The sequence below is a fragment of the Alternaria conjuncta genome, assembly GCF_024043145.1.
Source record: "Alternaria conjuncta strain BMP 0040 chromosome Unknown scaffold_14, whole genome shotgun sequence".
Taxonomy (NCBI): Eukaryota; Fungi; Ascomycota; class Dothideomycetes; order Pleosporales; family Pleosporaceae; genus Alternaria; species Alternaria conjuncta.
The window spans coordinates 141895-169646 of NW_026250103.1; the positions used below are offsets into that span (position 1 = coordinate 141895).

Genomic DNA, 27752 nt, shown 5'->3' on the forward strand with positions numbered 1-27752 from the left:
CCTGACCAGGGTCTGTCTCCAACGTCATAACCCAACGCAAAGGCTTTTCAACGCAACAATCACCCAAACCACTCTCTTGCACGGCTTCTGCGGCAACGCTCAAGGTTGTACCCTGAAGAGAGTATCTTTTTGTGTATTTACTTAAATTTTGAGTGTACATATTCGGCATGTCATGTGCCCATTTCGGACAATGCGCCGGACACAGCCACAGCCATAGCCGCACTTCCGGGCTGAAGCTGACCCCTGTCTTACATGAGCATCGCGTCGTATGACTGGGCGCAACGCTTCCTCAGCTGAGGCTCATTAATCAATAGCCTTCTCTCAAAGGGCGGAGCTGAATTCCACGACGACGCACAAGCTTGCTCAGACGTCAGATACAGGAGGACCAGAACGCATCCACTATTGCGACTTGTTGCTGTGCATCTGGCAAGTTCACAGATCTTCTTTGGCCAGCATATCTGTGATCTGTGTCAGTGATCTGTCACGAAAGTTTGGACCAGAGCTACTGACCGCATATGTCAAGATAGAATGCAATGGCATTGAAGCTACATCACGATCAGTTCAAATTCAGCAGTCGTTGTGAGCGTTGCTTCCATACTTGCGCTTGCTGCCCGTAAGCTCCCAAAAGAACCACTTCAGCCGGTTCGTCCAGTTGATCAGGTCGAGATGGCTTACACCAATCAAGGTGCCTTTGTAGTCGCCCCACCGACTCGACTCGACGCTATCAACGTGGTTAGTCGTCATTAAGCGTACCAAACGCCAGCCGTCCACGCACCTGACCAGGCCATCGTTGATGCCCTCCTTTGCCTTGACGATACTGTGGGAAGGCGCAAAGACGGACCATCGAGTGGGTTCGAGAGATGCGCCATATGAGTAATACTTGACATCAGGTATGTCTGGCGTCTTGGGATTGAAGTTATTCTTCATGTACTCTTGCGTGAGTTGGGAGAAGGCGCCAGTCTCAAGACCAAAGTACTCCATAACACTGTAGACGCGTTTGATTCTGCGTGCTAGAAATAGTTCAGTAGAAGCATTCAAGAGGTATCACTGACGTACGACCGATCGTCTCGAACATGTAATCTGCAAAAGCAGAACCCCTGTGTGGAGTGGCTATGGTGGTCAAGGAGAGAATCTTGAAGTCAGTCGGCCGGAGCTGGCTGATCATGTATCGTGAGTCGAGACCCCTACGTGTATTTAGTAACTGCACTGCGTAGGTGTAGGCACTGATTACCCCTAAGTAGAGGTCAGTCACTCATTATTGTACCATGTCAATGTGTCAATACCATGCTATGCCTATGAAATGTCAGTGGTCCGCGATGCAACATCTCATTGGGTCAATGCAGCTCACGCGATAATGTTGACCTGCTTTCCCTTCGCTTTGAGCGCAATGCTCTCGGCCAGTTTCGCAGAGCGCGCCTCGATACTGCCGCTGGCTGGGACCGCAGCCACAATGACCTCGATACCCTTGTGCGCCAGCGCATCTGTGATGCCACGCCAGTATTGTATGCCAGGTATGAACTGTCCCGCGAGTCGTAGTTCGTCGAAACCTAGCAAGCCGTGTGCAAGGACTATGGTATGTTTCTGGAAGGGTCAGCGGTGCGGTGTGCGAAGGACTCAAGCACATACAGGTGCATCTACCATTCGTTAGCTACTTTCGGGAGTTGAATGTGATAGTGGCATGGGCATACCATATTTCTCGCGCATTACTGCAAACTCGTCTACAATCTCGCGACCAAAGTCGGAGATGCGCGGGTCTTCTTTCCGACATTGCGAGCTGCTGAACTGGCGTGTCGCATTTATTGGTGAGAGTATACATGTTGTGGTTCTGTATACAGGCGAGCGAATAGTCGCTCGAGCACAGATTCGTATCATTGGGTGCAGCGCATTGTATTGCAGTTCGGGGACGCGTTGATGCTCGAGCGATAAAGTTCCACAGCAGTGACGTAGGCCCTCGGGAAGCTAGAACGAACGTGGGTCAGGGTCCGCAACGAGCAGAGAGATGCAACAACAAAGGAAGATATGAGCATTTGGTCTGCTATTCACACATGCGAGGCTGAGAACACAGTACAGATGCATACTTCTGGAACGTCACCAATGTAGTTGTATGCGCTATACAAGCGTGTCGGGTTGGTGACCTTGGAAGACTGGAATGTATTTCACTGATAGACATCAACTCGACTATTAAGCCTAGAAGACAAAGGCATATTGAACTGGAATACATTCACCAAACTCGCAGCATATCGTCTATTGTTGGTATGTTCGAGGCCGATAGATCGACCTTGACTGTCTTGGGCCCGTCAAAGATCATGTACAAGGAGCGCTCTTCTTCATATGTCTCCTCAACAGCATCGCACCAGTCTGACTCCACGCTTCGTCCTACCACTTGTATTGGCGCTCTAGTCCTGCTTGCCCGGTGGCTTGGGGTGCGCGTTTACGACGGCCTCGATGAGCTGGTCGACGACCTTGCTGCCAGACTTGTTGCCAATCTCGTCAATCTCCTTGACCTTGGCATCTGTGTCCTTCTTCGCGTCCTCTTCAGCCTTCTGGTTGCCTGAGCTGTGCTGCGCCCTAGTTAGTCTCCCATCTTCGTTACGCGTATAGTAGGTCGTCTCGGCCAACGCACCTTCTTCTCGAACTCCTGGTATTCGGACTCCTTCTCTTTCCTGTAATCCTCGATCTCCTTCTGTGCTTCGTTTCGGGCGTCCTTTACTCGCTTCGTACGGTCTGGGTCGGTTAGAGTGTTGATGCGGCTGGGTACGTCGGGCGTTGTTTACATTCTCTTGCTGGTGAGCGGTTAGCGACTACCCTAACAGACAAGCTCGTGTGCTGAAATACCTTGCTGAACAATCTTCTGAGCTTCGCGCTCGGCCTAGGTGCGGTGTGAGCTATGCGGAGGTTGTAGTGGGTTGCGCTGCCTTACATCGAGCAGGGTCTGGATTCCCGCAGAGTTTTGGGCGGACTGCAGCTGTCAGTGTTCGCTCCGGTATCCTGCTATTGATGTCCTCACCATCTTGAGTGCTGATTTGCGGGGATGTTGGTTGTCACAGGGTAGAGTTGCGGAGAGGCACGATGCAGCCGTAGACTTGGCGGAAGGAGCTCTAAGGCCCGAGCTCCCACCCGCAGAGAAGCCGCTCCAACTTTACACAAGGCTCCGTCCCCAACTTCGCCTTTACTCCACGGTCCCCGCCATGTCTCGAGCGTCGCAGATCACACTGGCGACTACGTGCGTCACCGCAATCGGTACCGTAGCATTTGTGCATTGGTCGCAGAGGAACGACAAAGCCGTGAGTACTGCGGAACGGACATGGTCCAGGAATTATCTAACTTGTATCAGGCAATGCACATGGGCGTCATCCGGGACTTCGAACAGCAACGAGTCAAGCGCGAACGACAGGCCGACTTCGAGATGCAGAGAGAACTCGAGCAGGAATACAGGAAATACCAAACAGTGTCGGATGGAGGCCCCGCTGAACCACCACCGCAAGCACGATGATAGCCCGAGTAGACCATGTCTGCTGCGCAAAGCCCGGCGACTGATAGGCATAGCGCCACATCAGCCTTGTTGCCCGCAGATACGGTCACAAAGTACCAGGCCTACCAAGTGCCCTGGCTGCGCCACCGTTGAACCCAGACCAAGGGACCGGCGTATACATAGCCCTACGACTATCGGTGGCCCATTAACGGCTCGAGATGCGGAGACTCCATTCGCATGTGCAGTAACAATATGTAGGGTCACGCGAACAAATCAACAATTATATCGTGGAAATTGTTCACGCTGAGGACCTGGCGCTCGACGGACAACAAAGAGCTTTACTGAAGAAGCAGGCCGGCGGAGGAATGATTATATGGTGCGGCCATTATCCAAGTATCACGAAGCATCGTTTACCGTTTAGGCGCCCTACACCGCAGTATGATGATACTCCGTCACAATTGCCAAGCCTTTTACTCCGTCCTATCGTTAATCCTGCCACGATGCTGCCCATTGTCAATATCGGGTTGTGCCAACAAAGCACCATGCGCTTCGAGATCCATACATGCAAGACACAACATTCATTGTTATTATTCGCGCACATCGATGCGTGCAGTCCCACACACCCAAGATTGCGTTCTTGGCGCTCGTTGTTTCCGCGCCGTATGCCCAGAGCACATTTGCGCACCAATGACGAGGTCCCATGGTAGTGATTCATAGCGATTGCAATGCCTCCCGCTAGCAAACCACATCGAGGCGCAATCGGATATTCGGCAGAGCTTGCTCCTGGTTTGTTGGTCATCCAGTCTGTGATGCGTTTGGCCACACCTCTGGTTCGGGAGGCTCGTTTAGTGCCTCGGCAGATCAGCATCTATGAGGTCATGTACCCTGAGTAATTCGATGCACTTGATCGATTTGCACGTCATGAATATTCTACAGTGAAGACTTTCAGGGAGAGACTCAGGTTGTGGTCGAGATTGAGAAGGTATCCAGATTGTGTCAGGCATTTGTGCAACATTGCGCCCATTCGAGCAGATCAACGGCGCTTTTACGGCGTATACCAACGGGCGCCCAAAGAAATCGCATGCTTCAGCCACAAATATCCACAGGATTTAGCCTATAGCATGGTCAGATCGGGAACAGCTGGTCAGGCACCCAACTGCCTGCTAGATTATGGCGTTGAGCTTGGCTGGTATGGTGGCGGGTCGCAACCGACTAAGCTTTACCCTTTGCCCCAGGCTTTCTTTGATGACGCAGGGCTGTGCAACCCATGTCTCCCGCCAGCACAACATTAAAGACCCACGCTTGCCTCTTCACAAAGCCGTACATTGATCCTACCCTATACCTAGCAACTCCGCTACACAATCACACTGCAAACATCTCACGTTTTGCTTTCTCATACCACACTACTATTATACCCCTGTAACTTTATCGGTATTACCTCGACCCGACATCTGGTGTCGCAAATTACATCCGCGATTCTCCTGTATCACCGTCACACATCAACATCATCATGAAGTTCTCACAGATCCTCACCGGCCTCGTTGCCGCACAAGTAATGAGCGCCGCCTCGATACCCGAATCCAACGCCGTCAACGCCCTCGAAGAGCGACGAGTTGTTCCTCCCTCCGAGATTGTCTCACCAGACCACACACTAGAGCGTCGCAAGGGAGGCGGTGGCCGTGGAGGTGGTGGCGGAGGCGGTGGCAGTCGCTCGGGTGGAGGAAGCAGCGGTGGCGGCTCTTCAGGACGTACATCACCCTCCTCCAACGCTGGTGGCCTATCCTCCGCTGGATCAGGTCGACCGCGCACTTTCGGCGGTGGACAATTCTATGGCGGCGGTGCTCGAACACCCTACACCGCTGGTTCGAGAACGCCCAAGGGACTCGTCGCCGCTCCTCTGATTGGAGTAGCCCTCGTAGTGGCCATCATGCCCGGCCTGTGGCTCCACAGCGCCTACCCTTACTATTACAACAACCCCTACCGTTTTTACAACCAGTCCGCGACCAATGACGATGACGACAACGACAATGATCGGCGCGCACTGTGGACACGCCAAACGCAGGGCCGCAATGAGACTCTTCCCGTAGTGTGCTTGTGCGAAGAGGACTTCGTCTGTGGATGCGACGAGAACGACGACCAGCAATACCTCAACGATCTTGTCGGTAACGGCAGCTATGCCGCACTCAACAAGACCCTCGTCACCGTTTCTGATGTCAATGGCACCAGGTCTCTTGTTCTAAATGGTACCCTTGAGAAAGGCACCACTGCGCCTGGTGGCACTGACGAAAGCGGAGCTATAAGCTTGAGTGCCGGAAAGTACGTCGGATACTACGCCGTTGGCATGATGGTGTTGGCTGGAGTCTTGATGTAAGACCAAGCAACGCTCGACTTCATGGATGGGAGATGTATAATATGACGACGTTACGATTATTTTAGAAGAACACCGGGGGCGTTTGGGGGATTTTTCTTTGTTCAGCGGGATTCTTGTCTGGATAGGACATTTGATCCCGCCAGGCTTGGTGGAAGATATGGATATACCCACAAGTTGATTGTTTGGCTTCATCTGCGTTGAGGACCTTTATACGTATCACTCAATAATAGACCCTCACATTTTCGAACAGGACGTTTGCCCGTTGTTGGGATATGCTGTAAGGAACAGGTGAATCTCCACTGTGACTTATCGTAAGCTTTATAAGCTGTTAACCCTGTCGTGATTCCTTCGTGTCGCCTCGGGCAACGAACGATGTTGGGTTGCTCGTCCTGCGTACAATGATTCCGGTCAAAACAGTGACGCCTTGCTACTGACTCATAGGTTATTGTGACTTCGTGGAACCAACACGCGGAGGAGCAACCGAACGTTTGGAGATAAAGAAGGCGGTGTATACCATGTATAGAATGATGCAAGTGGGATATCGTATCCAATGCTATCCAAAGAACATACGAACAGCAACCGGATATATCTTCGCCCTGTTTCCGGTGAGTGATAACTAGGCAGTGCCGACATCGTTACAGGTCCCGAGACACTCGCCTGGTACCGTATCTGCGGGAACGATGGGCGAGATGGTGCGTGGGGTATTCGAGCGCGCATGTAAGTCAGCTGACGCGGGGTCTGAGCGGTGAAGTGGCACATCGTACAATTGCTACTTAGGAGCATATGAAGCGATGGTCTGCCCGGACATGCGCTTCTCGCTTGTTTGTATGGGCGCATCCGTGGAGCGCGATAGGTCTACGAAGCGCGGAGATATATCGGTAGTAAGGCTGCTCTGTCAGCTTGGTGGCGTTGACAATATAGCATCTTTGTTCTTTGGCTAACCTATTCCATGAATGCTGCTGCATTTTCTACATACCAATCGTGATGCCTCGGCAGGTCATCGTGACTCTGCTAGCGTTGCGTTGCTCAAGGAGATGGACACCCAGCGCAGCGCAGGGCCTCGCACAACGGTGTCACTCTATTTTGGTTGGTACCTAAAGGTAGATGGCAGTACGTGCGCTGGTCGCAGGTACGGTCGGACCTGCGTTCGCTGCCCGCAGTCATTTTACGGTGTCACCTCTTCCCTTCGCTAGCTGAGTTGTGTTCGCAACGTTCAACGGATATCCTGGAGGTGAAGTCGGACAAAGCTGTCTGTACAATTACGAGCACACAGTGACTTGAGCGGACCGGATGAAATAAGACAAGCACGATTGCATCATGCCCGTCTTTTGGTGGACCAGTTGTAGGGTTGGGGGCCGAAAGTTCTGATGACTGCTGCGGACCTACATTTTCGTTTACTGAAACAAGTAACAATGGCATGGGGCCGGTGTGACACGCACACTTTCCAAAGCGCTTGCGGCCATGCAAAGGATGATGGTCGTCAAGGTTATTGGAGATGCGACCGGTAACCGCAAATGAAAACGTAGGCGGTGCTGCATCCGACATACTGACCGCCACCACGTGTTCCCAGTAAACGGGAGGGTGCATAGGGCTGCATGATTGTCGAACGTTGCAGGTCAGCCTCGAGCCGTGTAACAAGCCAGTGGCAGGGTCTTCAGCCCTAACAGGGGATCGGACGCAATACTGGACCAACCAGAGGATAGCCATTGGGTAGACGAGGGTGTTTCGATATGATAATGACGCGATGGAAGCTCTTGAAGCTATCCGCATCTGATTGTATCAGCGGTGTACTCAAACACTTGACGTAGGTAAAGGAACTTTGCATGCTCGACAGATGCAGAAAGTTACTCAGTCACGGAATGTGACCAATGAGAGAAGCGGATATGCATCTGTTTTCGAATCGTCGACGTAGCTCTGGCGTCGGCCCATAGGTCGCCAGGCAGCACTCAGCTGGTCAGCCTGAAGCTCCAGGCAGTTCCGCCCATGGACTTCAATGGGAAGTTGGTGAAGACCGTTAGCTTGCGCAGCCATGTAAAGTAATCGGCTTTGCGATTGAGTAAACCTGGTTCATTGGAGTGTGGTGGATGGAAAAGGGCGGAAGCACCAAGAATACTTTGTACTGCTAATTGCCCCGCAACGGAGACTTCCACGTTCATTGGAGCGCAAAGACGCGCACGTGCCTCTTCCTACCCCAGCTTCGACTTCCGCGTCGTCGGCCTGCCCACGCACTCTTCTTCTCACCTTAAACCTTTTGCTCGGTAGCAGCTCCGACCCGCGCGACAGGCGCCACTGCCCAAACGATACTTCTCCAGCGAAACCGCCGTGGTCCGCGAAGAGGCCCGAACCTGAGTAATCTACGTCAGAAATGACACTGCCCCTCCTTGCCTACCAACAGATCGATCGCTATATCAGGGAACGTGGCTGGGACTAAGCGGGCTGTCAGATACGATTAGAGTCACGCAGCTATCGTGACACCCACCTCGTACACTACGTACCGATTTGAACATGAACTCTTGTGCGGTATCGTGGCACGTTCACATGGTCCGCGCGCTACAGGGGTTTTGCAGCCCCGGTTAGCTTCTACTGCGCTTCCACACCCTGTACAGCTCTGCTTTGCTGCGCGCCCCGTTCAAATCTCTACTGATGTGCTCAGCGAACCGGCAATATTAGATGGTATTGGCCACTGACCAATTAGAACATGGGATGCACCATGCACAACAGCAGAGAGCCTCCAAGAAGCGAACTACCAACCCCTGCTGGATGTCAAGACCAAACCTTTTTCCCTACCGTCAACAAGCTAACGGCCACGATGGCTGTGTTAGTTGCCTCTGGGAATCCCATCTTAGCAGCGTCCGGCTGACTGTGCACTCATCCCTACACTTGGTCCCCGTTGCCTGACGGACCTGCGGGTAGTCAACGATGCCTACCGGGTGACCCACACTGGCCTATGCGTCCGAGTAGACTTCACGCCTAGCGCTATATATGCTACCGCTTGCCACGTCGAGTCAGGATTCATCACTACAAGTCTCAGTTCACTCTTGTCAACACATCTTCTTTTGTACCATATCGTTGGCATTCACGCTATCCACATCTTCAATTTCTCCGGGCTACTTCACATTTGGGCACTGATATACCCAACCACACACTTCTCGACATGTGCTATCAAGTCATTGAGCGCTATTCGGTCTGCCGGTGCCTATACTACAAACACGCAATCGATCCATGCGCCGCCCATGGTCAACGAGGACATGGGATCCAAGAGAAGACAGTTCTCGTAGGCTACGCCTGCAGCTCTCATAGCCACCATCGACCTCAAGCCTACCATGCCGGTGTTCTCCCAGATTCCGGCTATGGTAGCGGCGGGTTTTCTCCGGCATACCTACGATGAATGCATGAGGCTGTATGTCCACAACTCACGTTCAGCTGCGAAGACAGGCTATCATTCCATCGCCAGGCCGTTTGCTCACTTTAACACACAACTATCTTCTCGAGCTGGTTACTCAGTGCTGTATCTTCAGCCACTTTACGTTCGCATCATTTCACATTTTCGACGATACACGCATTACCATGGAGTTTAAGAGGGTTTGGATCGACATGATGGGTTACACGCATGGAACATGGGAACACGGGAAGGAAGGAGGAATTGGCGTTTTTCTTTTGAGTCCGCACTGCAACATCACGAGGATATGGGAGTCTTGATAAGAATTGGCGTGTTGCGCATGCTTCGGGCAACACCAAACTGCTTCGCTCTTTGTTACATCAGTAGCAGATTCAATTTTCCACGTCGTATGGTTTCCTTACTCACAGTTTCTACTTCAATCGTAGCGTTAAGCTTCAATGTCATTGTGCTATTTTTACGAGCACATTTGAGTCTGCCTTGTGCAAGGCATCACCCCAATGAAGCCCACTATTCCTAGACGGAGAAATTCGCCCCGTTCAGCCCCGATAATTGAGTTGAGTCAACACGAGAACTTGTGGTATGTAGTCGTAATGATTCAGGTCTAGGTGATAGAATGAAGCATCGTAGCGTGTTCGCAAGTGCATACAGAGTTCAGTGAGACGTCATCTTCGCCAAGCAGACCCACCTTTGGCGGCCCATGCACGTGCCACTTCAAGGGTCACCGCCATCTCCATGAGCAGAACGAAAAGTATACACCTAAAACTCGCCTTATCCGTCGGTGTAGAAACCGTTACTCCCCACCCCACACTTCAGTTGTCGTATCACAAATGTGTAGTCTATCTAGATCGCGACCACGCCCCGATGGTGCTTGCAGGACGACTCACACCCCGGCCGCTTCCGACGTCGCCGGTGAACGACATCCGGCATTCTCAAGTCTCGGCGAGTCGGATCATTGCGCCACAGTCCATCGGAATCCCTACATACCGTTGGTGCCGTGAAGGCGATGCACCTCGTCATGACCCACGAAGGCCGTTGCTTCCGCTGCAAGCTCACGAATCCACCCTGTAACGGACCACGCGTAGGCTAGGCGCAGGGCGAAGGGGTCACATTGCCGTAGCCAACGGTACCGCGACTGCCGCTGGATAGATCCAAGTCTCCCATCCTCGTATCCGTGGATTGAGGCTTGCGTGGCAACTCTACAGTCATAGCTTGAAAGCTAGGCATCCATTGCTTCTCACCACCGGTTGGCTGGATTTTCTCGATGCCTTCATCTGCTCGCCTTGCTCTCAACATGACAATGCTATATTCTTGTGCGGTATCCAATATTTCCGGCATGCTAGTGCTGCTAGTTGGGGTCGAGGAAGCCCATTCTCCAGATTCGAGCCAACATGGTATCGTATCTCTAAAGCTTCCTAGTGCTCCGCCTATCAGCTTGCCCAGCTTCATAGACCCAGATCTTTCTCATGAGCTAACATTTCAAGCCAGGTTGCATTACCCCTTAGGCGCGTTTGGCGCAACCCTTCCCCTGTTGGTCATCTCCGACAATCGACCTTGAGCCGTTGTGCACTAGATCGGGTATAAGATGCGTCCTAGCCGAGAGGCTCCCGAACGGACGCTGCCGAGACATCGATTCAGCCTTGTGGACTGCTCGCGAGGACGCTGGGTAGTCGGCTGTTGATCCACTGCGGCAAGACGGGTCGTGGATCCATTGCCATCCCGAATCTACCGTCACCAACACGCTGGTGTCACGAAAGACCCCTGCATTAGCTCAAAGTCTACAGAACATGTTACGATTGGAAGCTCGATGTTGTACATATGATTGGAGACGAGGCTAATACTTCGAGATGCATTGGCACTGCTTGTTTTGCCTAATCTGGTCATGAGGCATCCTAATGTCCTCATTCGTCCAGGTTGGCTCCAATACTCATAGACCTACTCACCATCGCACTGTTCTGGAAGTCCAGACAATCATTACGCCCATGTTCACCGACCAGCAAGTACTCAGCCCCCAGCTCTGCATACGTTAGGGCCTTCCAGCGTCAAACAAGTATCATACCCCAGATGATCGAAGGATTAAACGTACCGACTGGCTTCATCAACCCATCGAAAAGATATTGGTAACCTCGGCATCCACACCGCGCACCAATCATATTCTTCAAACCCAATCGCCTTGGCACCAAATCCCGCCTTACGTGAGCCTGCCCCTACAAGCGCTGCACTAGCGTACACTGGCACATATTCGCATACCCACCAACCACTCCATGCCCCACTTTAATCAGTCACTGCCTCCACATGAGCCTCTTCTGGGAAACCCATGATAAGGCTTAGTGGGCGTTTCCATCGTGGCGAGCGGGATCCGGCCAGGGGCAAACGCTCTCGCGTAGTATTCATTCTAAGCCAGCGGCGCAGTAGAACGGAGGCTGATTATGGGGCTGGAGCATCTTGCTAGGGATGCAGGCGGCCTTGCAGCAAGGCGTGGTCATGTGTTATTGAGGGACCAAGTGACGATTCATTCGTTAGGTGACAATACTCGTAATACATGGACCCAATACCAATTAGTGTATTCTTCTAAGATACAACTTTTCTCGATGGCAGTAAGCATTTTTCCCGCAATCTCTTGTTCTCTCCGTTTAGCTGCGCTCCAGAACTGAGCCAAGGTGCTATAGCAGCGCATCCAATCGAAGCTTGCCCAAAGCAGCGTCTTTGATGACCCATCTACTAGGGTAACTTGGAGGTCCTTGTGGACACCAAGCTACTACATCCGAGTCAACTCATTCCAGAACAATTGTTTCGAACTCCGGCGACGCTTCAACCCATCTCTTCAGATAAACCCTTCCAATGCCCAGTCTCCGATATATGACGACGCTTTCTTCTTGAACTGGAGCCGGCGCAACTACCATTACATACAACTCAGGTATGTACTTCAAATCGTGAATAGGACTGCCATCGACGCCAAAATAGCTCAATCCATGCCAGTGCTTGACAAATGCCCTTGCTTTCTCGGTCTGTCTCTGCTCAAGAGCAAATCTGTCGTTGGGAGACAGTAGTTCACAGTAAGGGCTGGGTGTATCGAAATCCACGTGTTTGGGACACTCTACCAGATGCGCTTCCGGTTCTAAATCGATGGTCCCATTTGACGAGCACATACATCCAAAGAACTTGCTGATCGACGAGCTGTCAGATGGCGAATCGAAGCACGTCATAACTGGCGGGAATCTATGACTCTCAGGGTCTACTGAGAGTGCAATCAGGTCTACTTCACAATGGTCTACCTTTCGGTTTTCATTGCTGTCGACAAGACCTTCATCGAGCTCTATGGCACCTGCAACTAGACCATTGCTGCGAATTAGGATCGTGGCGTTTTCTGGATGTACCCAAGACCGAAGTGCGTTCCTTCTCATTCGGCTCCTTCGGTCCAGCGTGAAGGGAGCCTTTTGTGTATGGACTATGATGTGTCTGGTGATGTCTTTGAAATTACCACGAACGCTTTCAAAAAGTTCATCTGCTTTATACTCGCGAAAAGCATCTTCCCAGTATCCAGGGAGATCGTCGTCAGACCACCTCTCCTCGAGCCGTTTCTCGTACTCCGTACTTGAACAGTCGATCTTGAGATAGGATGGTGGTTTTGAGCGCACGCAGCCAGCCAGCCATGCAAGTGCGGCTACAGCGTGATCGTTTCCCTCTCTTCTAACTTGGCATGTTCGCTTTGGTGGTCCAATGACGACTTTCACCACCCTGTCTTCTGCATAGACGAACCTGCCCCAGTAAGCAAGGCTGTACGAATAGCAATACTTCTGGTAGAGCTCTATGGGTCCTCCAACCGATGTCCAAGACCATGTGGGTATGGTATTCTCTTGTTCCTGGGTTCTTGGTTCAATCCTCGACCCTCGTCGTCGCCACAGAATACTGCGATCGAAGTCGTCAATTGGCACTCCGTACGTTGTTCTATTACCATGGGTCGCATAGAGTATTCCCGAGAATCCGCGCAGTCTATCTGATGAGTGCGTGAGCGACTTGGCCGTGTATGTCTCCAATGCATCGAAGGAATTTTGTAGTCGATCATATGTGGATTGGTGTACCGCGGGTGCTTCAGTGTAAACATCAAGCGAGCCGGGTTCCGATCTGTGGCCAACGAAAAGTCCATGCTCGGTGAAGAACATCATGGTCGTTGACGACAGGTACTCCTGAAATGTCCAAGCACGACTATTCCATGTAGTCTTGCGTAAGACTTGTTTGAGATCTGGTGCGGTTTTCACCAGCTGGAGGCGACTGTGGAACTTCAGTTGTTTTTGCTCTAACCTCGCGCGGCTCACCCCCAGCAACCCATGTGCTGCATTGGAACCTGCAGCTGCAACAATTGTCAAGGCTGCTTGGTGGTATAGACTTGCCATCTGATCTAACTGAATTGCTTCCGCGTACAATTCATCTTGTATTATGCAAAGTCGGTCTATCCATAGGAATCGATGCTCCAGCTGTTTGCATACTGTGATAGCATCTGATATTGTCGAGGGTAGGTCAATTCTATCCAGGCTACCGGGGATTTCAAGGTCGCGCAGATTGGTGCGCAAGGTCCGAAAATCGTTCGCAGAGTCTGGTCCCCATACATACGACACGGCAACGAACTCGGCTTCTCGAGGTAGATGTACGATGCACGCATCCACAACATCTACCACGCGAACTTCTTGGAGTGGTTGTCGTAGGAGCAATCCTCCAGGGCTGTCCTCTGATGATCTCAGTAATGGCAGGCTTCCGAACCAAGTTCGGTGTTGGCTCCAGTCAATATAGGGATGAAGACGCGACATTAGTGCTTTGGTGTTCTTCTCTGGGTGAGAAAATGACGATACCCCTGCCTCAAAAAAGGCTCGATCGATAGGTCGGTCTGTTGTGTCAACTATATATTCGTGGTCGCCCGCAAAAGGCTTTTCTTTGCCATCAAAACTGACGCGGAACATGTGGAGATTGCAGCGCATGAGTCCGTCGACACTGTGACTACGAAGTGCGAATTTGACGCTGTCGACATCCTGGAGGTGCAATATCTCTCCGTGTCCTCTACCAAACTCTTCGGCTGCTGAGATGACGGAGTAGCAGAAGTCGCAGTGTCCCAGACTTTTGTAACAATGCTCGAGATTCCCGTTCCATGTTATTTGGCCACGGCATGTGAGCAAATGCCAGATACGGAAGTGACGACAGGCCTCGCACAGGCGTAACGAGGGATCCAGCTCCGTATTGTCACATTTTGGACAGGGCTCATGGAGAAAAATTGAAGCGTCGTCCCATCGAAAACAGCCTTCAATATCCATGCCTTTTGTCTTTAGGCGAATCCCATTCAACTGACATTTTTGACAACTGGCATCGTTATCAGTGGCTTCCATAATGGTGTGCGCAAGGGCGAAGATCAGGTTTCAGAAGAGGGGTCTTAGAAATGGCAAGACCGATGGGGTAGGTGGATCCCAAAGAGGTGGCGTTGTTGTGTTGGTAATAGAGCGGGCCGAGAGAGGCAATGAAGATGATGGTGTCGCGTCAGAGCGGTGGCTTGAACCTGTTGAGCTAGGCAGTTACCCCTCAACGAACGTGGGGAAACTGCGACAGCCGGGCCTGACGAGGTCACGATGCACCCTGCCGCTTACAACCTTGGGATGCCTCGAAGTCACTCAGAGTGCATATTTGAAAAGCGATGTATCTTTCCGCGCACGAGCGCATGTGGATCCGTAGATTTAGTAAACTATAGACTACATGAGCGTGCATTGGCACGATGAGAACCTCTAGCGTGTTCTCTGGGTGGCTTGTTAAGCCATTGTCGTAAGGTGCAGGCAGTTGCCTCGTTTCCCCCCAGCATAAAACCCATGGGCAGCTCCCATACCAGCAGCAATAATACCCGTCATAATATCCCAAAGAGCGGAAGCCAGCCCCTGAACATGAGGCCGGTCGTAGTTGATAGAACAAGATAAGAAAGAAGATTCGTAATCATAATATGCACAGAAGAAAGAGGTTGAAAAGGCGCATCGGCACACTGCGATAGAAGATGCAAGGATGCAGGTGTCGATGACGGAACAATGGTATCCAGGAAGGTAGTGAGGCACTTAGGAGCGGATGACGACACCCTGGCGGCGGGTGGTCTTCTCCTCGTACACGTACTCGTCCTCGGAGGAGCAGTCAGATGAGTCATCAGAGTATCCGCAGCGAGCACCACCGCAGTCGAGCTTGACGCGGTCACCAGCGCGGGTGATTCCGTAGCGTTCGCATGTGCAGCATGAGCTACCAGAGCTGACACTGGACGGGCTGGAGCTGTTGGTGGAGCGGCTGGTGAGCGAGGGAACGTCAGAGCCCTCGTCGGAGTCGTAGTCTGAGTCGTCGGACGACTCCTCGATTTGCTGCTTGGCAAAGCGGCGGTTGAGATCCTCAAGAGTGGTCTTGTCGTACTGGGTGTTGATGACCTGGCGGGTCTCGTGTGGGCGCTGGGGCTTGGGCGCGACGATGCGCTCTGGGCTGAGGCCACGGCCCTTGGGGATGGTGGCGGTCGAGACGCGGCGGGACTTGCGGTCTGAGCTGGAGGTGGTTGTCTTGGAGCTCGACTTGGCAGCGGGGATGTCGATGATGTTAAGCTTGCGGCCAGTGGTGGGTTCGGTGGTGTGGTCCTTAGCGGGGTCGTGCGAGACGTGGTAGCCGTCGATGATGTACTGGGCAGATGTTAGCTTGTAGTTCACCATGCAGTGCTAGAGGAGAGACATACGTAGTACCAGTAGCGCTGTCCCTGCTTCAAGGTCTGTCCTTGGAACTTGAAGCATCCGACCCAGCCTCCGGACTTCTTGGGGTCCTTGGAGAGCGGGAGCTGACCCTGGTAGCCGTCCCAGGAGCCGAGCAAGTGCACGGTCTTGCAGTTGGAGGAAGTGCGGAGAGTGAAGTTAAGTTGGATAGCGGCCATTGTGATGTTGTTTCGTTCTTTCTGTTGTAAAGATTGGTATTATGATGTAATCGTTTCTTTCGAATTCGTCCGATGCCAAACTAATGGATAGACGTCAAGATTGCTGAAGAAGCTGTGTGTTGAGAGTTTCGTAAAGGTTTGCGAGTATTGCGTTGTCGTTGTGAGTTTGAAAGTTCGTTTCGAGCAAGTAGAACTGTGTATTACGTGAAAGTGGACCGGCCACAAAGAATTGGATTATTGTAAAAGGGTGGGTATAAAGGTCGACGGTGAGGTAGTGGGAATTAAATGGCACCAGGCCTGGAGAGTAGAGGGGGAGAAGGGGAGGGGTAAAAAGAATAGACAAAAGACGAACACAACAGCTCTGAACTTGACACACTTGCTGAAGAAAAAAAGACGAGATGTGAGCGGCGCCAGGCCTACTTATCTATAGACACAGCATCGCACAGCTGCTGAGCGACCATTGGGCGTTAGCGAGGGGCTGGCAGGCCGGCACATTGCACTACGCCAACTATGGGCCAGGTCTCGCTGCACCCGGTAGCGATTGATTACCTGCGCTGCGTAGACACGCCATGTTCGCAGGGTGTAAGCTGGTAGCGGGTGTGGAGAGCAGTCTATCGAATGTACGGCGAGCGCTTGATGGTGAAGCGGGAGTGGTGGGCGGGCTTGACGTGTGTAGCCGGGCGTCTTGCTTCTGCGCCCTCATTCGCCAACGCGGGCGGGGAATACATAAGTGGGCCGTCACGTAGCGCACGGGCTTGGGGTGAAAACACCACACCAATGAGCAGCAGAGAACGGGTGAGCCATGTGATGCCGGGATGTGCAAGGTGCAGATAATCGCCTGTCACACTGCATAACAGTGCATTTTCGACGGGGGAACTGTGGCTCGAGGGCTGACGACAGATGCAGAGAAATTTGCTTTCCAAGGCTGCTACCTTGATCGCGCTGCAGCTATCCTCCCTGCCGCATAGAGACCTATTTACAGCCATTCTGCATCCGCATCTCGGTCTCTGCCCAATCACTGGAGCTGTGCTCATATCATCCATCACCTAATGTCCCGAATGAGGACAATGGGCGGCTAATAAACTTAGTGGCTTGCAACGCCGTCCAACCACAACACCACATCACCAACCTCAGGAATGCTGGAGGCGGAGCGAGCGATTTTTACGGCCACACTGCGGTCACAATGTGCGCCATGTGGAGGGAAACCGGTGTCTCTCGTGATGATGTGCAGAGGTGCATGTGAAGACTAGAGATTGAACGAGTGCAGAGTTGTCAGGAGGAATGATGGGCGGGCGGGAGGATTCAGGTACGCGAAGCGATCGAGGACGATAACATTATCGATGCCCGACTATGAGCACTTCCACCAAGGCATGTCACTGCGTCGGATACGCAGCCCCTTGGGCACACAAGAAGCAGGGGAGACGCTGTGTTGCTGCTGTGCCATGGCCCATTCGCACGATGAGGTAGGTCATTTCTCATGGACGTCCTTCAAAATCAAGACCGTTCACAGTCGCGCATTGACTGAACCTGTGCGAGCTCGTGAGTGGGCCTGGCGAGACTTGATAGTCCAGCCGAGGAGGGCCTCAGGATACGCGCCGTTACCCAGTGCATAAGGGCCACAAACGCACTGGCATCTATGACCTACCCAATAGAGGAGAGCATGGGTCACGCCCATCATTCACTCCACCGACCGACTCCTCAACATGCAAGCCTCGCATATAACTGGAAGCCAGTTGATGGCATGATCTTGCATGACCAGCCGCCGATGCAGCCTCGAGTCGCTATCAAGTCCTAGTTCACGGTGCCATCGTGAGGATCGCACATGCTCCAACCTAGTCTAGCAGCCTAGAAGATTTGCCAGCTCCTCTGGCGTCAAGGTGCTTTTTCTCCTCTTTGGCCTCCCACTGATTCGTGTCTTGACGGGAGATCTAGGTGCCCGCTTCTTAGGGTTTTCCTCGGACACTTCGGTGCTTTCGTCCGTCTTCTTGGTGGATATGTCTCCGTCGGTTACAGCGGCTGCTTCCGCGGCCTCTCGTAACTTGTCTTGGACCGACAGCTTCGGCGATCGCTCGTCGGGATGGGCACGTGGGCTCGACAAGCGCTTCTTGGTCTGTCGTAGATTGTCAGATCTGTTGAGGGATGGGTGTGGTGCTGATGGGCTGGAGATTGTGGATGGAGTGGACGTAGAGGGAAAGATGTCACAACGTACATGGCGTGGTCTGTCTTGACTCGTTGGTCTTGACGCTCGTTCTTCAGAACGAGGTGGTTTGGCTGCAGAGGTTGGCCGACTAGCCTTCTCTGCATCGACTAGATCTATCCCAGACGTGTCTGCGTTCTCTCCGTCCACCTGAGACGGTGTATTCGGTATGGACGTCGAGAAGGCGACTTTGCGGGGCGATCGACTGGGCGACTTGTTGCCGTTGGTCTCCCTCAGCGCTGGCTGGCTGGGTTGCAACTTGATGCTGAAGACATCGGGCCCGGTTGTCTTGTCTGGTCTCGCGTGTGGCTTGGGTGAGGGCAGGTAGACCGCCTCCTCTTGCTCTTCTGTATTGTCCACGTCTTCTTCTAAGGCTGAGCTTGCAGCTTCCTCAGCCTCGCTTTCTTCATCGATCACGGAAAATCCTTCCCTGTCGACCGTGTCGAACCCTTCGCCAAATCCTAGTCCCATCCTAAGCTCCTCGAGATTGATGGTGTCGCCATTGGTCATGCGCTTTCGCCAGGAGTCCATGAGGAGGAACGACTCGCGCAGCCGAGCCTCCATCTTCTCCCAGCCCGCCCGCAGCCTGTGTATCTCCTCCTCGCGCATCTCGACCTCGTCCACTGCTACAAAGTTTGGATTTGTGAGGAGGTTCTTCAGGTTGTCCAAGACCGTGTCCATGTCGTCGGCGAGAGTCTCGTAGTCGGTAGGCAGCGTGTGCAGCATGTCCTGTTGCGTGTCGTCTGGCTCGTCGCCCGCGACCGAGGCGTCGTCTGCGTCTTGTTTGCGATTGACTTCGGGCATGCCTTGTAGCTCTCGCAGCGTCACCAGGGCGCTCCGCACGAGGCCGATGAGGTTGTCGTTCTCGTCGCTCAAGCTCTGGCTCAGCTGGGTCAAGAACTCGGTCGTCTCCTGCTTCAGGCTGTATTCGGGGTCGTCGACGTTGGGCGATTCGTCGCGCGCATGGCCAGTAGCGGCGCCCAAGCCCGTGCTGCCGGGGTTGATGGTGATGCTTGCGCCGACGAGGCCTGTCTTGTTGCCGCGCTGCTGGCTCGTCAGGTGGCTCTTGAGCCGTGCAATCTCCTTGTCGCGCTTGCGCACGTCGTTGGTGCAGCTGGTGCGCACTTGGTCGACCGTCGTCTTGAGGCGCTGCATCTCGGCGCGCAGCTTCCGCGCCGACGACTCGGCCGTGTGCAGGGCTTTGCGCGCCGACTGCTCTTGCGCCTGAGCGAGCGAGAGCTGTCGCGATAGGTCGGCATTGCGGTTGTGCTGCTTCTCGAGAGCGGCCGTCTGGCGCGTCGACTCGGCGCGCAGGCTTCGCAGCGTGTCGGCGCTGGATTCGCGGTATTCCTGGTCGCGCTGTCTGCTCATTAGGACCCTCCCCACCAGAACGTAAACGTGCATGTGCCTACATCGCGCTTCAATATCAGGTCGTGCACCAGGTTGATGATCTGGGCCATGGTGGCCTCTTTCCCCCCTTCTCCCCTCGACGGATGCGCAAACTCAATGGGCGTGCCATTGCGCAACAACCCACGCGCAAGCAGCAGGTTGTTGATGTACGTCGACGCCGTCTTGAGATTGTACGAGTCCATGGTGAGTGCAGCCGTCGTGGTCGGCTACCGGCGGCGTCGTCGGATGTGGCGGCGTTGTGAGCTTGTCGGCCACTGTTTGTTTATCCCTGGGTTCCGATGCCCAGGTAGGAGGTAGAAGGAGCAACCGAACAAGCACGGACCTACGCGTTCCGATCCTTCCGCCACGACTCCATGCAATGTCGACGTGATACGACGACGTCCACCTTCAGCCAGCCCGTCACAGCCGTGCATGCAGCCTCTTCGTGTCCTTCTCGCATCATCACCATCGTTGCATCCGCCTGCACCCGGCTTCACCACCACTCGCGCTTCAGCAATTATCGTGATTACCAGCGACATACATATACTTCTCTAGCGTATCTGTGCGTGACTCTCGTTTCGCATGGCCCAGAAGTTTAATGCCACAGACGTGTTTTTCCCCTGAGGTCGGACTCGGACTCGGTCCAACCATCAGCGCACCCCACCATGACCGTCGATGACAATTATACGCACTGCTTGTCTGACAAACCTTCGGGTTCCGAGACTGCCAGTCCTGCAATTCGGCACTCAAGTACCGTTTCCAATACTGGGCTCGCCTTATCCTATCCAGGCTAAATACCCAATCCAGCAAACCATATAGTTTTACGACGGTGTGCGTCGATTCCCCTCAAATGTCGGGCCCATTGCCGTAAGCTTCGCAGGGACTCACACATGATCTGCACTCAATTCCTTATTTCATGCGTCGCCATTGGAGGGGGTTTGCCGTATTTTACGATTCTTCCACGCGACCTGCCCTAGCCATGGTTCTCCCCAGCTTGTGTACATGTGCTGCTCTCTGCATGGCTGCCATGGCGTCCGGAACCAAGACCGGGGACAGCTAAACCTAACGTCGAAGAAGCCCACATTGTAGTACTTAAGGCACATCGCTCATCAAGAGGTGGTCTGTAGGCTGCGTTCGTTCTTCGGCGCTTTCGTCCATCTTTCGCTCGTTCCTTACACTCATTCACTTCCAGACATGGACAAGTTCACCTCTCTCGCTCTTGCGACTCTCCTGTTAGGAGCCCAATCCGCCTTTGCTATTCCCACCGAGGCCACTACCAAAGCGTGTAACGAAATCAACAATGCTCTTCCAGGAAAAGTCCTCACTCCGGGACTTCTCAAGCTCGAATACGCACATGAGACGCAGCAATACTGGGCTACCAATCTCCGCGAAGTCGATCCTGCATGCATTGTTCAACCAGACTCTGCCCAAGATGTGTCCATTGCCATCAAGATCTTGAACAAGTACCCGACTGTCAAGTTTGCTACACGGAGCGGAGGTCACGATCCAAACAAGCAACATGCTGCGGTCCAAGACGGTGTTCTCATCGCCATGACCAATCTAGTCGGAGCGACGTACGACGCAGCAGAAGATGTTGCCTACGTCCGACCAGGAGGTGAATGGAACGACGTCATTGGCGACCTTGAGAAGAGCGGCGTGGCAATCGCTGGAGGACGACTCGGTCTCGTCGGTGTCGCTGGTCTGCTGCTGGGTGGAGGTCTTTCATTCCTCGGTGCTCAAGAGGGTCTTGCAGCCGATGTCAGTTTTCCGCTATATGCAAAGGGCAGCTATGCTAACAAGCGATAGAACATCATCGAATGGGAGACTGTTATGGCGAACGGGTCTATCGTCAACGTCAACGCCGCAAAGCATCCCGACCTTGCGCAAGCTATGCGTGGTTCCGGTAGCCAGTTCGGTATTGTCACCCAGTTCAAGACTAAAGTCCATCACATGGGCGACGTCTGGGGTGGCTCATGTGTCTTCGATGACTCAAAATCCGACGCACTATACGCTGCTCTGCACAACTTCATGGCACACGGTGCCGAAGACCCCAAGGCGGCCATCATTCTTACGGACCTCGTAGTCGCAGCTGGAATCAAGACGAAAATTCTCTTTTCCTTTTACGACAACCCTAAGCCACCTACATCGGGTCCATTTGCCGATTTCTTCAAGATCGTTAACCCTTTGTGTCTACCCAAGACACAGAAGTACTCTGAGCTAGTAAGTCTATAATCTAACTTCAATGTGCCGTACAAGAACTAACAATTCCCAGCTGAAGGCAAACGGCGAGCCAGTCCGACTCTTGAACGCCCGCGCATTCTTCCGTACTTACACTGTCCCATACATTGCATCCCGGCCTCAGATGTACAAGGAGATTCGCGACAAGCTTGCTGAACTCACTGGTATCTTCCTCAACACCCTACCTGTCGTTCGCGCTATCCAATTCAGCGTTGACTTCCAACCTCTTCCATCCCGCTTTGGAAAGATGTCCGAGTCCAAGGGCGGAAACGCCATGGGACTTTCGTCCTCCGACCCTGACCGCATCATCCTAATCTACCAAGGAGCGTGGAACTTGCCCACAGACGACGCTCTTGCGTTTGGCATCGCCAGGGAATTGACGGCTTGGTTGGACAAGGTCGTGCCTCAATGGATAGCAGAAGCGGGTATGCCAAGCGACATGTACATGCCATTGTTCATCAACGATGCCATGTGGGACCAGCCAGTTTTCCAGAGCTACAAGGATTACAACAAGTTTAAGGCATTGCAGAAGAGTGTTGACCCGAAGGGCTTGTGGAGCACCAGGGCAGGAGGCTTTAAGTATTAGGTCCTTGTCGCCCACGTCATTATTATCTAGTACATACGATAATGTGTATTTTAAATGCCATCGTGTCAATCGCATCTTTCGCACGCTTGCTGCCGTTAATCAGTCGTATCCTGGGAGCAGAATAGGAAGGTGTTCTTGAAGCAGCGGGGCCACTATACTGAAAGCGGGGTAGTCGTACCTAGGTGTCTGACTCCATCACTACCAGTATGACTGTCTTGCATACATGTCGACTACAAAAGCTTTTCCATCTTCTTGTCTCGCCGCAAATTTTCTATCTACCACCAGGGCATGATGGCTGAAACACTCCAGTTCACCAGCTACGAGCATGAAGATGCCTGGGACGTGAATTGGCTGCGCGTGGATGACACCCATGAACTTTACTATCAACAGTTTGGCAAGAAGGACGGAAAGCCTGGTAAAAGTGCCTGCCATGTTGTCCAACTTTCCTGATAGTTAACGCTTTGCAGTCATCTACCTCCATGGTGGGCCTGGCGGGAACTGCTCCAAAACCAACACCGTCTTCTTCAACCCCTCTGAATACCGAGTGGTTCTGCTCGACCAGCGAGGCTGTGGTCAATCGCGCCCCAATGCCAACACAACAGACAACACTACTTGGCATCTCGTCGAAGACATCGAAAAGCTGCGCAAGCATCTGAAGTTTTCCAAATGGCACATGGTCTTTGGTGGCTCCTGGGGATCCACGCTCGCTCTAGCATATGCGCAAACACACCCCGATAGTGTAGGTAGTCTAGTCCTGCGCGGCATCTTCACCGTGCGAGACATCGAACTCAAGTGGACCAACCATGCAGGCGGCGCGCAAATGCTGTTTCCCGACCGCTGGGAGGACTTTATCAAGTTTTTACCAGAGGAAGAACGTTCCGATCATATCGGCAACTACCACAAACGCCTCATGTCTTCGGACTCGTCTATCAGTCATCCCGCGGCTGAGGCGTGGAACACGTGGGAGCTATCAATCAGCACCCTGTATCCTGACCCACACGCGTACAAGAAACTGAAAGAACCAGCCTATCTGCTCGCACATGCTAGGATGGAGATCCACTACTTCATCAACAAAGCATGGATGGAAGACGGGCAGCTGTAAGTCTTGGCTGTACGGAATGCAGATGATTACTGACTTCGTCCTGCAGGTTGAGGAAGGAGAACGTGGACCGGATCCGGAACATTCCGACGACCATCGTGCAGGGCAGGTACGATGTTGTCTGCCCGCCGGTTACAGCCTGGGAGCTGTACAAGCAGTGGCCGGAGAGCAAATTGCACTTCATAGACGACGCTGGGCACAGTGTTATGGAGCCCGGGACGAGAAGGAAGTTGACTGAAGTGTGCGACGAGTACGCGTCTCTGAGCGTCTAGCCCTATGCAGCCGTGGAACCCGTGTTAGGCTAGCGTTATTGTGAGACATCACGATCCGATGAATTTGACGGAAAATTAAGCCGTGCTCGAGCATCGCAGCTTTGGTTTTACGGGCCGTTTATGTGTTGGCTGACTAACGCCAAGACTGCCTGCTAAAGCCCAGAAGACTGCTGGGGCCCGCGCAAACGTCGCACGCAGCACCAGCAGTCTTCAATTCCTGTGAGTGACGTAATGGACCATGGCTACGACCGCGCCCATCTCGACCACGACGCCACCCGCAGCTATCGATAACCACGAACGGGTACGCGCATACGAGATCGCCGCGTGAGAATTGCCAGCCGACGTCACATTGCCGATTCCTGTTGCTAACACGGCCCTAGATATCTCTCTGCCGCGTCGTTCCCCTTCCACATCCCAGAAGGACCGCCGTCCGAACCAGTCCCCAGCAGCGACATAACCCTCAACGCCCTCGTCCAGCATGGCGTGCACAAGATGGACTGCGATCGCGCATTCCTGTCGCTCATTGATAATCGGAATCAATTCATATGCGCAGAGATGACGAGGCACCAGTCACTTTCGAGTGCAGACCCGGCCGAGCCGCTCTTGCTGGGTACTTCGCGAATCGCCCTCGAATGGGGCGTCTGCCCATTCACCATGTGCATCTTCCAGGGCAAACCAGTGCCTATGCCGGAAAGTCCCTATATCATTGCCGACAAGTCGTATTTCTGCATAAAAGACTTTCGCCAGGTTCCCACATTTGCCGAGCGCCCGTTCGTGGCTGGCTACCCGCACATGGTTTCATACCTCGAGATACCGCTGTTTGCAATGTCTGGGCACATATTGGGCAGCTACTGTGTTGTTGACACTAAAGAACGGGACTTTCTGCATCCCAAGTCTCTGAGCACTCTTCGCGAAACTACCTCGGCTATCAGTGCATACCTCGATATGCGACGCGCCGAAGCTTGTAAGTCTCGATCTGCTGAGATGATGCAAGGTCTGCGCCGCTTCGTAGCTTCAGATGACATGGTTCCAAGGTCTGTGGCCCCGGTGCGCCCTGGAGCTCACACAAGCCAATTCGACCTAGATGTTTTTGGCGCCGCCTCGCGAAGAAAACCTGATAAGAAGCTATCCGACGGTACGAATGCAAGCGTCACCATGTCAGACCATGTTCAGTCATTGCCTGATTGCGATGCATCTATTATCGTTTCGCCCCAAGATAATGTCCCGAAACGGGTCAAATCTGATTTTGCTACTCAAGTCGACACTCTCTTCATGAGAGCCGCAGATAGTATTGGCGATGCTATGGGTCTGGATGGCCTAGTCTTCTTTGACACTGTTTCAACTGGCACCCGAAACAAAGGTTGCCAGGTACGAGACATGTCTCCTGACAATACATCTTCGCCAACATGCGATCTCTTTGCGGTACCTCTGTCCTATTACCACAGAGATAACGCCCTCGGAAAGCTGAAACTGCGTCAGTCGCTCATCCAGCGCTTGACTGCCAAGTACCCTCGAGGGCATGTCTTCGCAGTCGATGAACATGGGGTCTTCCAACACGATTGCGATGACGAACTTGACTCTGGTGCGGATGACAGATGGAATGACCTCTTCAGTTTATTGCCAAAGACCCGCTACGTAATATTCCTGCCTATGTTTCACTACTCAAGAGAAGCTTGCTACTCTACCTGCCTAGCTTGGGTATCTGACACAGGCAAAACACTTGATACTGGCGATGTCAATTCATTGACAGCTTTCGGTAACTCACTGATGGCTGAGGTCTTTCGCTTAGAAGCATGCGAAAATACACTTTCCAAGTCGGATTTTGTTTCGACCATCAGTCACGAGTTACGAAGTCCCTTGCATGGCATTTTGGCCAGCATTGAGCTGATCCAAGAAAACTGCCAGGGATCTGGTTTGATGTCGGAGATCTCCATGATTGAGTCTTGTGCGGTTACTCTTCTCGATACATTTGACCATCTGTTGGAATATTCCAAAGTGAATAGCCGCGCCAGCGTTGGACAAAGAGGCGGAATTGGACATCCTCGTTCCACCACCCACGTTCATCACGGTGCAGTAGCTGTCGACTTGGCTTCTATGGTCGAAGATGTCATTGGGACTGTTTCCGTAGGTCATGACCATTCTTCGCGCCTCTCTTCTGGACTCAATAAAGAGCGTCAAGATTCGTTGGCTGGATCGCCCGCAACGGCACAATCCGAGCCTGTCGTCGTCACCACACGCATTGAAAAGGCCCGTGATTGGACCTTTGTCATTGACAAGGGTGCTTGGAAGCGCATTTTACTTAATGTCGTCAGCAACGCATTGAAGTATACCAAGTCGGGTTACATTCACGTAGGTCTAGCATTCGTGGAGGCTGCCGATGACAGTCAGTCACACATCAGTCTTTCTGTGACCGACACGGGTGTAGGCATGAGTGAGGATTTCCTCAAATACCATCTCTTTACACCCTTTACTCAGGAGAATCTACTAAGTCCAGGAACTGGGCTAGGTTTGAGCTTAGTGAAAAGCATCGTGGAGTCACTACACGGAACTATATCAGTCTCTAGTCGTTTGGGCAAGGGAACGAAGATCATCATCAACATTCCGGCTAGTCAAACGGCGCAGAGACCAAATGTGCCACGTGGCGAGAGCGTCTCCTCTCACGAATGCCTAAGCGGAAAGGCAATCGGTATGCTCAGTCTCTCTCTAACCGAAGAGCAAGGCAAAGGATTTGCACCCTCTATCGATTCGCCTCCCGAAGCGCTGGAGCGGGCCGTTCAAAATATCTGCGAGGATCGCTTCGGCATGAGGTTCACCACTGTTTCCACAGACACACTCCCGGTTCTGGATGTACTCCTCATCGATCACCATGCCCTCTCTTCGACACTCACGTACGACTTGAAAACTTTGTTCCCTACGTATACGGGAGGGACTTACCCGGTCATGGTCGACCTGCGCAATGTTAAAGGCGCACCTCCGGAATCCGGCACTGGCAAGCCCATGCACACAGTACTAGTCACTGCAAACTCGCTCGGACCTGCACTCATCTCGGCTATGAAGGATGTCACTACCAAGGAGAAGGCAGTGCCGTCCATAGAACTCAGAAGCAGACCTGACATGGAGCCAACAGAGCCACTAGAACATGCCGACACAATGCTAGAGCCAGACCCGCAAACCAAAGTACTTCCACACCGCAGCTTATCGTTGCAGCATGTGACACTAGCCGACGCCGCCACAAGTCCTGCTCTACAAGCACCATTACCAACACAACCACCTACCCCGCTTACAAGCAGCCCAACATGCCGATTCCGCCGTCTGCTCTTGGTAGACGATAACCCCATAAATCTAAAAATGCTTTGCGCTTTTGCAAAACGCCTCGGCGTACCGTATTCCAGTGCCACCGACGGCGCAGAAGCGGTGCGTCTCTATCAAACCGCCACTGAGCAAGAGGACCCAAAAGCAAATTATGACTGCATTTTCATGGACATCAGCATGCCAGTTATGGATGGCTTCCAGGCCGTATCAAAGATTCGTGGAATCGAACACGGTTTGATGGAAAAATGCATACCAAGACAGCCCAATGACGCTGCGAACCATGGTCTAGATGGCATACTAGAGGATGAGAGAGGTGCTCGGGCGTACATCTTCGCATTAACGGGTCTTGGTAGCGAGAAAGCGCGAAAGCAAGCGAAGAATAGCGGTTTTGACGAGTTTCTTCTCAAGCCAGTGAGGTTCAAGGACGTCCTACCGTTGTTGGCACGTCTGCCAACTGCATGAGGGCTATGGGTCATCTGCCATATTGAATGCAG

General features: G+C 52.9%; 8 protein-coding genes across 8 annotated transcripts; 4 read left to right on the top strand and 4 right to left on the bottom strand.

Annotated features, from left to right (window-relative positions):
* Positions 1-432: 432 nt before the first annotated feature.
* J4E85_008666 (uncharacterized protein) lies at positions 433-1872 on the bottom strand (the record flags this gene model as incomplete). The annotated part of the gene is made up of 7 exons (XM_051472890.1): positions 433-458; positions 511-545; positions 599-721; positions 776-1010; positions 1057-1184; positions 1349-1568; positions 1689-1872. The coding sequence occupies 7 exons, from the start codon at positions 1870-1872 to the stop codon at positions 433-435; spliced, it is 951 nt and encodes a 316-aa protein (XP_051323110.1).
* Positions 1873-2396: 524 nt separating this feature from the next.
* J4E85_008667 (uncharacterized protein) lies at positions 2397-3010 on the bottom strand (the record flags this gene model as incomplete). Its single annotated transcript, XM_051472891.1, has 5 exons — positions 2397-2561; positions 2624-2724; positions 2836-2869; positions 2921-2959; positions 3008-3010. 5 exons carry the CDS (start codon positions 3008-3010, stop codon positions 2397-2399), a joined length of 342 nt encoding a protein of 113 aa, XP_051323111.1.
* Positions 3011-3188: 178 nt separating this feature from the next.
* J4E85_008668 (uncharacterized protein) lies at positions 3189-3493 on the top strand (the record flags this gene model as incomplete). Its single annotated transcript, XM_051472892.1, has 2 exons — positions 3189-3284; positions 3335-3493. 2 exons carry the CDS (start codon positions 3189-3191, stop codon positions 3491-3493), a joined length of 255 nt encoding a protein of 84 aa, XP_051323112.1.
* A 1489-nt stretch (positions 3494-4982) lies between these two features.
* On the top strand, positions 4983-5843 carry J4E85_008669 (uncharacterized protein; the record flags this gene model as incomplete). Its single annotated transcript, XM_051472893.1, has 1 exon — positions 4983-5843. The coding sequence occupies one exon, from the start codon at positions 4983-4985 to the stop codon at positions 5841-5843; it is 861 nt and encodes a 286-aa protein (XP_051323113.1).
* Positions 5844-15323: 9480 nt separating this feature from the next.
* On the bottom strand, positions 15324-16165 carry J4E85_008670 (uncharacterized protein; the record flags this gene model as incomplete). The annotated part of the gene is made up of 2 exons (XM_051472894.1): positions 15324-15920; positions 15974-16165. The coding sequence occupies 2 exons, from the start codon at positions 16163-16165 to the stop codon at positions 15324-15326; spliced, it is 789 nt and encodes a 262-aa protein (XP_051323114.1).
* A 1837-nt stretch (positions 16166-18002) lies between these two features.
* Positions 18003-19954, bottom strand: J4E85_008671 (uncharacterized protein; the record flags this gene model as incomplete). The annotated part of the gene is made up of 3 exons (XM_051472895.1): positions 18003-18275; positions 18375-19721; positions 19775-19954. The coding sequence occupies 3 exons, from the start codon at positions 19952-19954 to the stop codon at positions 18003-18005; spliced, it is 1800 nt and encodes a 599-aa protein (XP_051323115.1).
* Positions 19955-20945: 991 nt separating this feature from the next.
* Positions 20946-22575, top strand: J4E85_008672 (uncharacterized protein; the record flags this gene model as incomplete). Its single annotated transcript, XM_051472896.1, has 3 exons — positions 20946-21509; positions 21558-21971; positions 22024-22575. 3 exons carry the CDS (start codon positions 20946-20948, stop codon positions 22573-22575), a joined length of 1530 nt encoding a protein of 509 aa, XP_051323116.1.
* A 291-nt stretch (positions 22576-22866) lies between these two features.
* On the top strand, positions 22867-27720 carry J4E85_008673 (uncharacterized protein; the record flags this gene model as incomplete). Its single annotated transcript, XM_051472897.1, has 4 exons — positions 22867-22990; positions 23043-23673; positions 23724-23924; positions 24327-27720. The coding sequence occupies 4 exons, from the start codon at positions 22867-22869 to the stop codon at positions 27718-27720; spliced, it is 4350 nt and encodes a 1449-aa protein (XP_051323117.1).
* Positions 27721-27752: the final 32 nt, after the last annotated feature.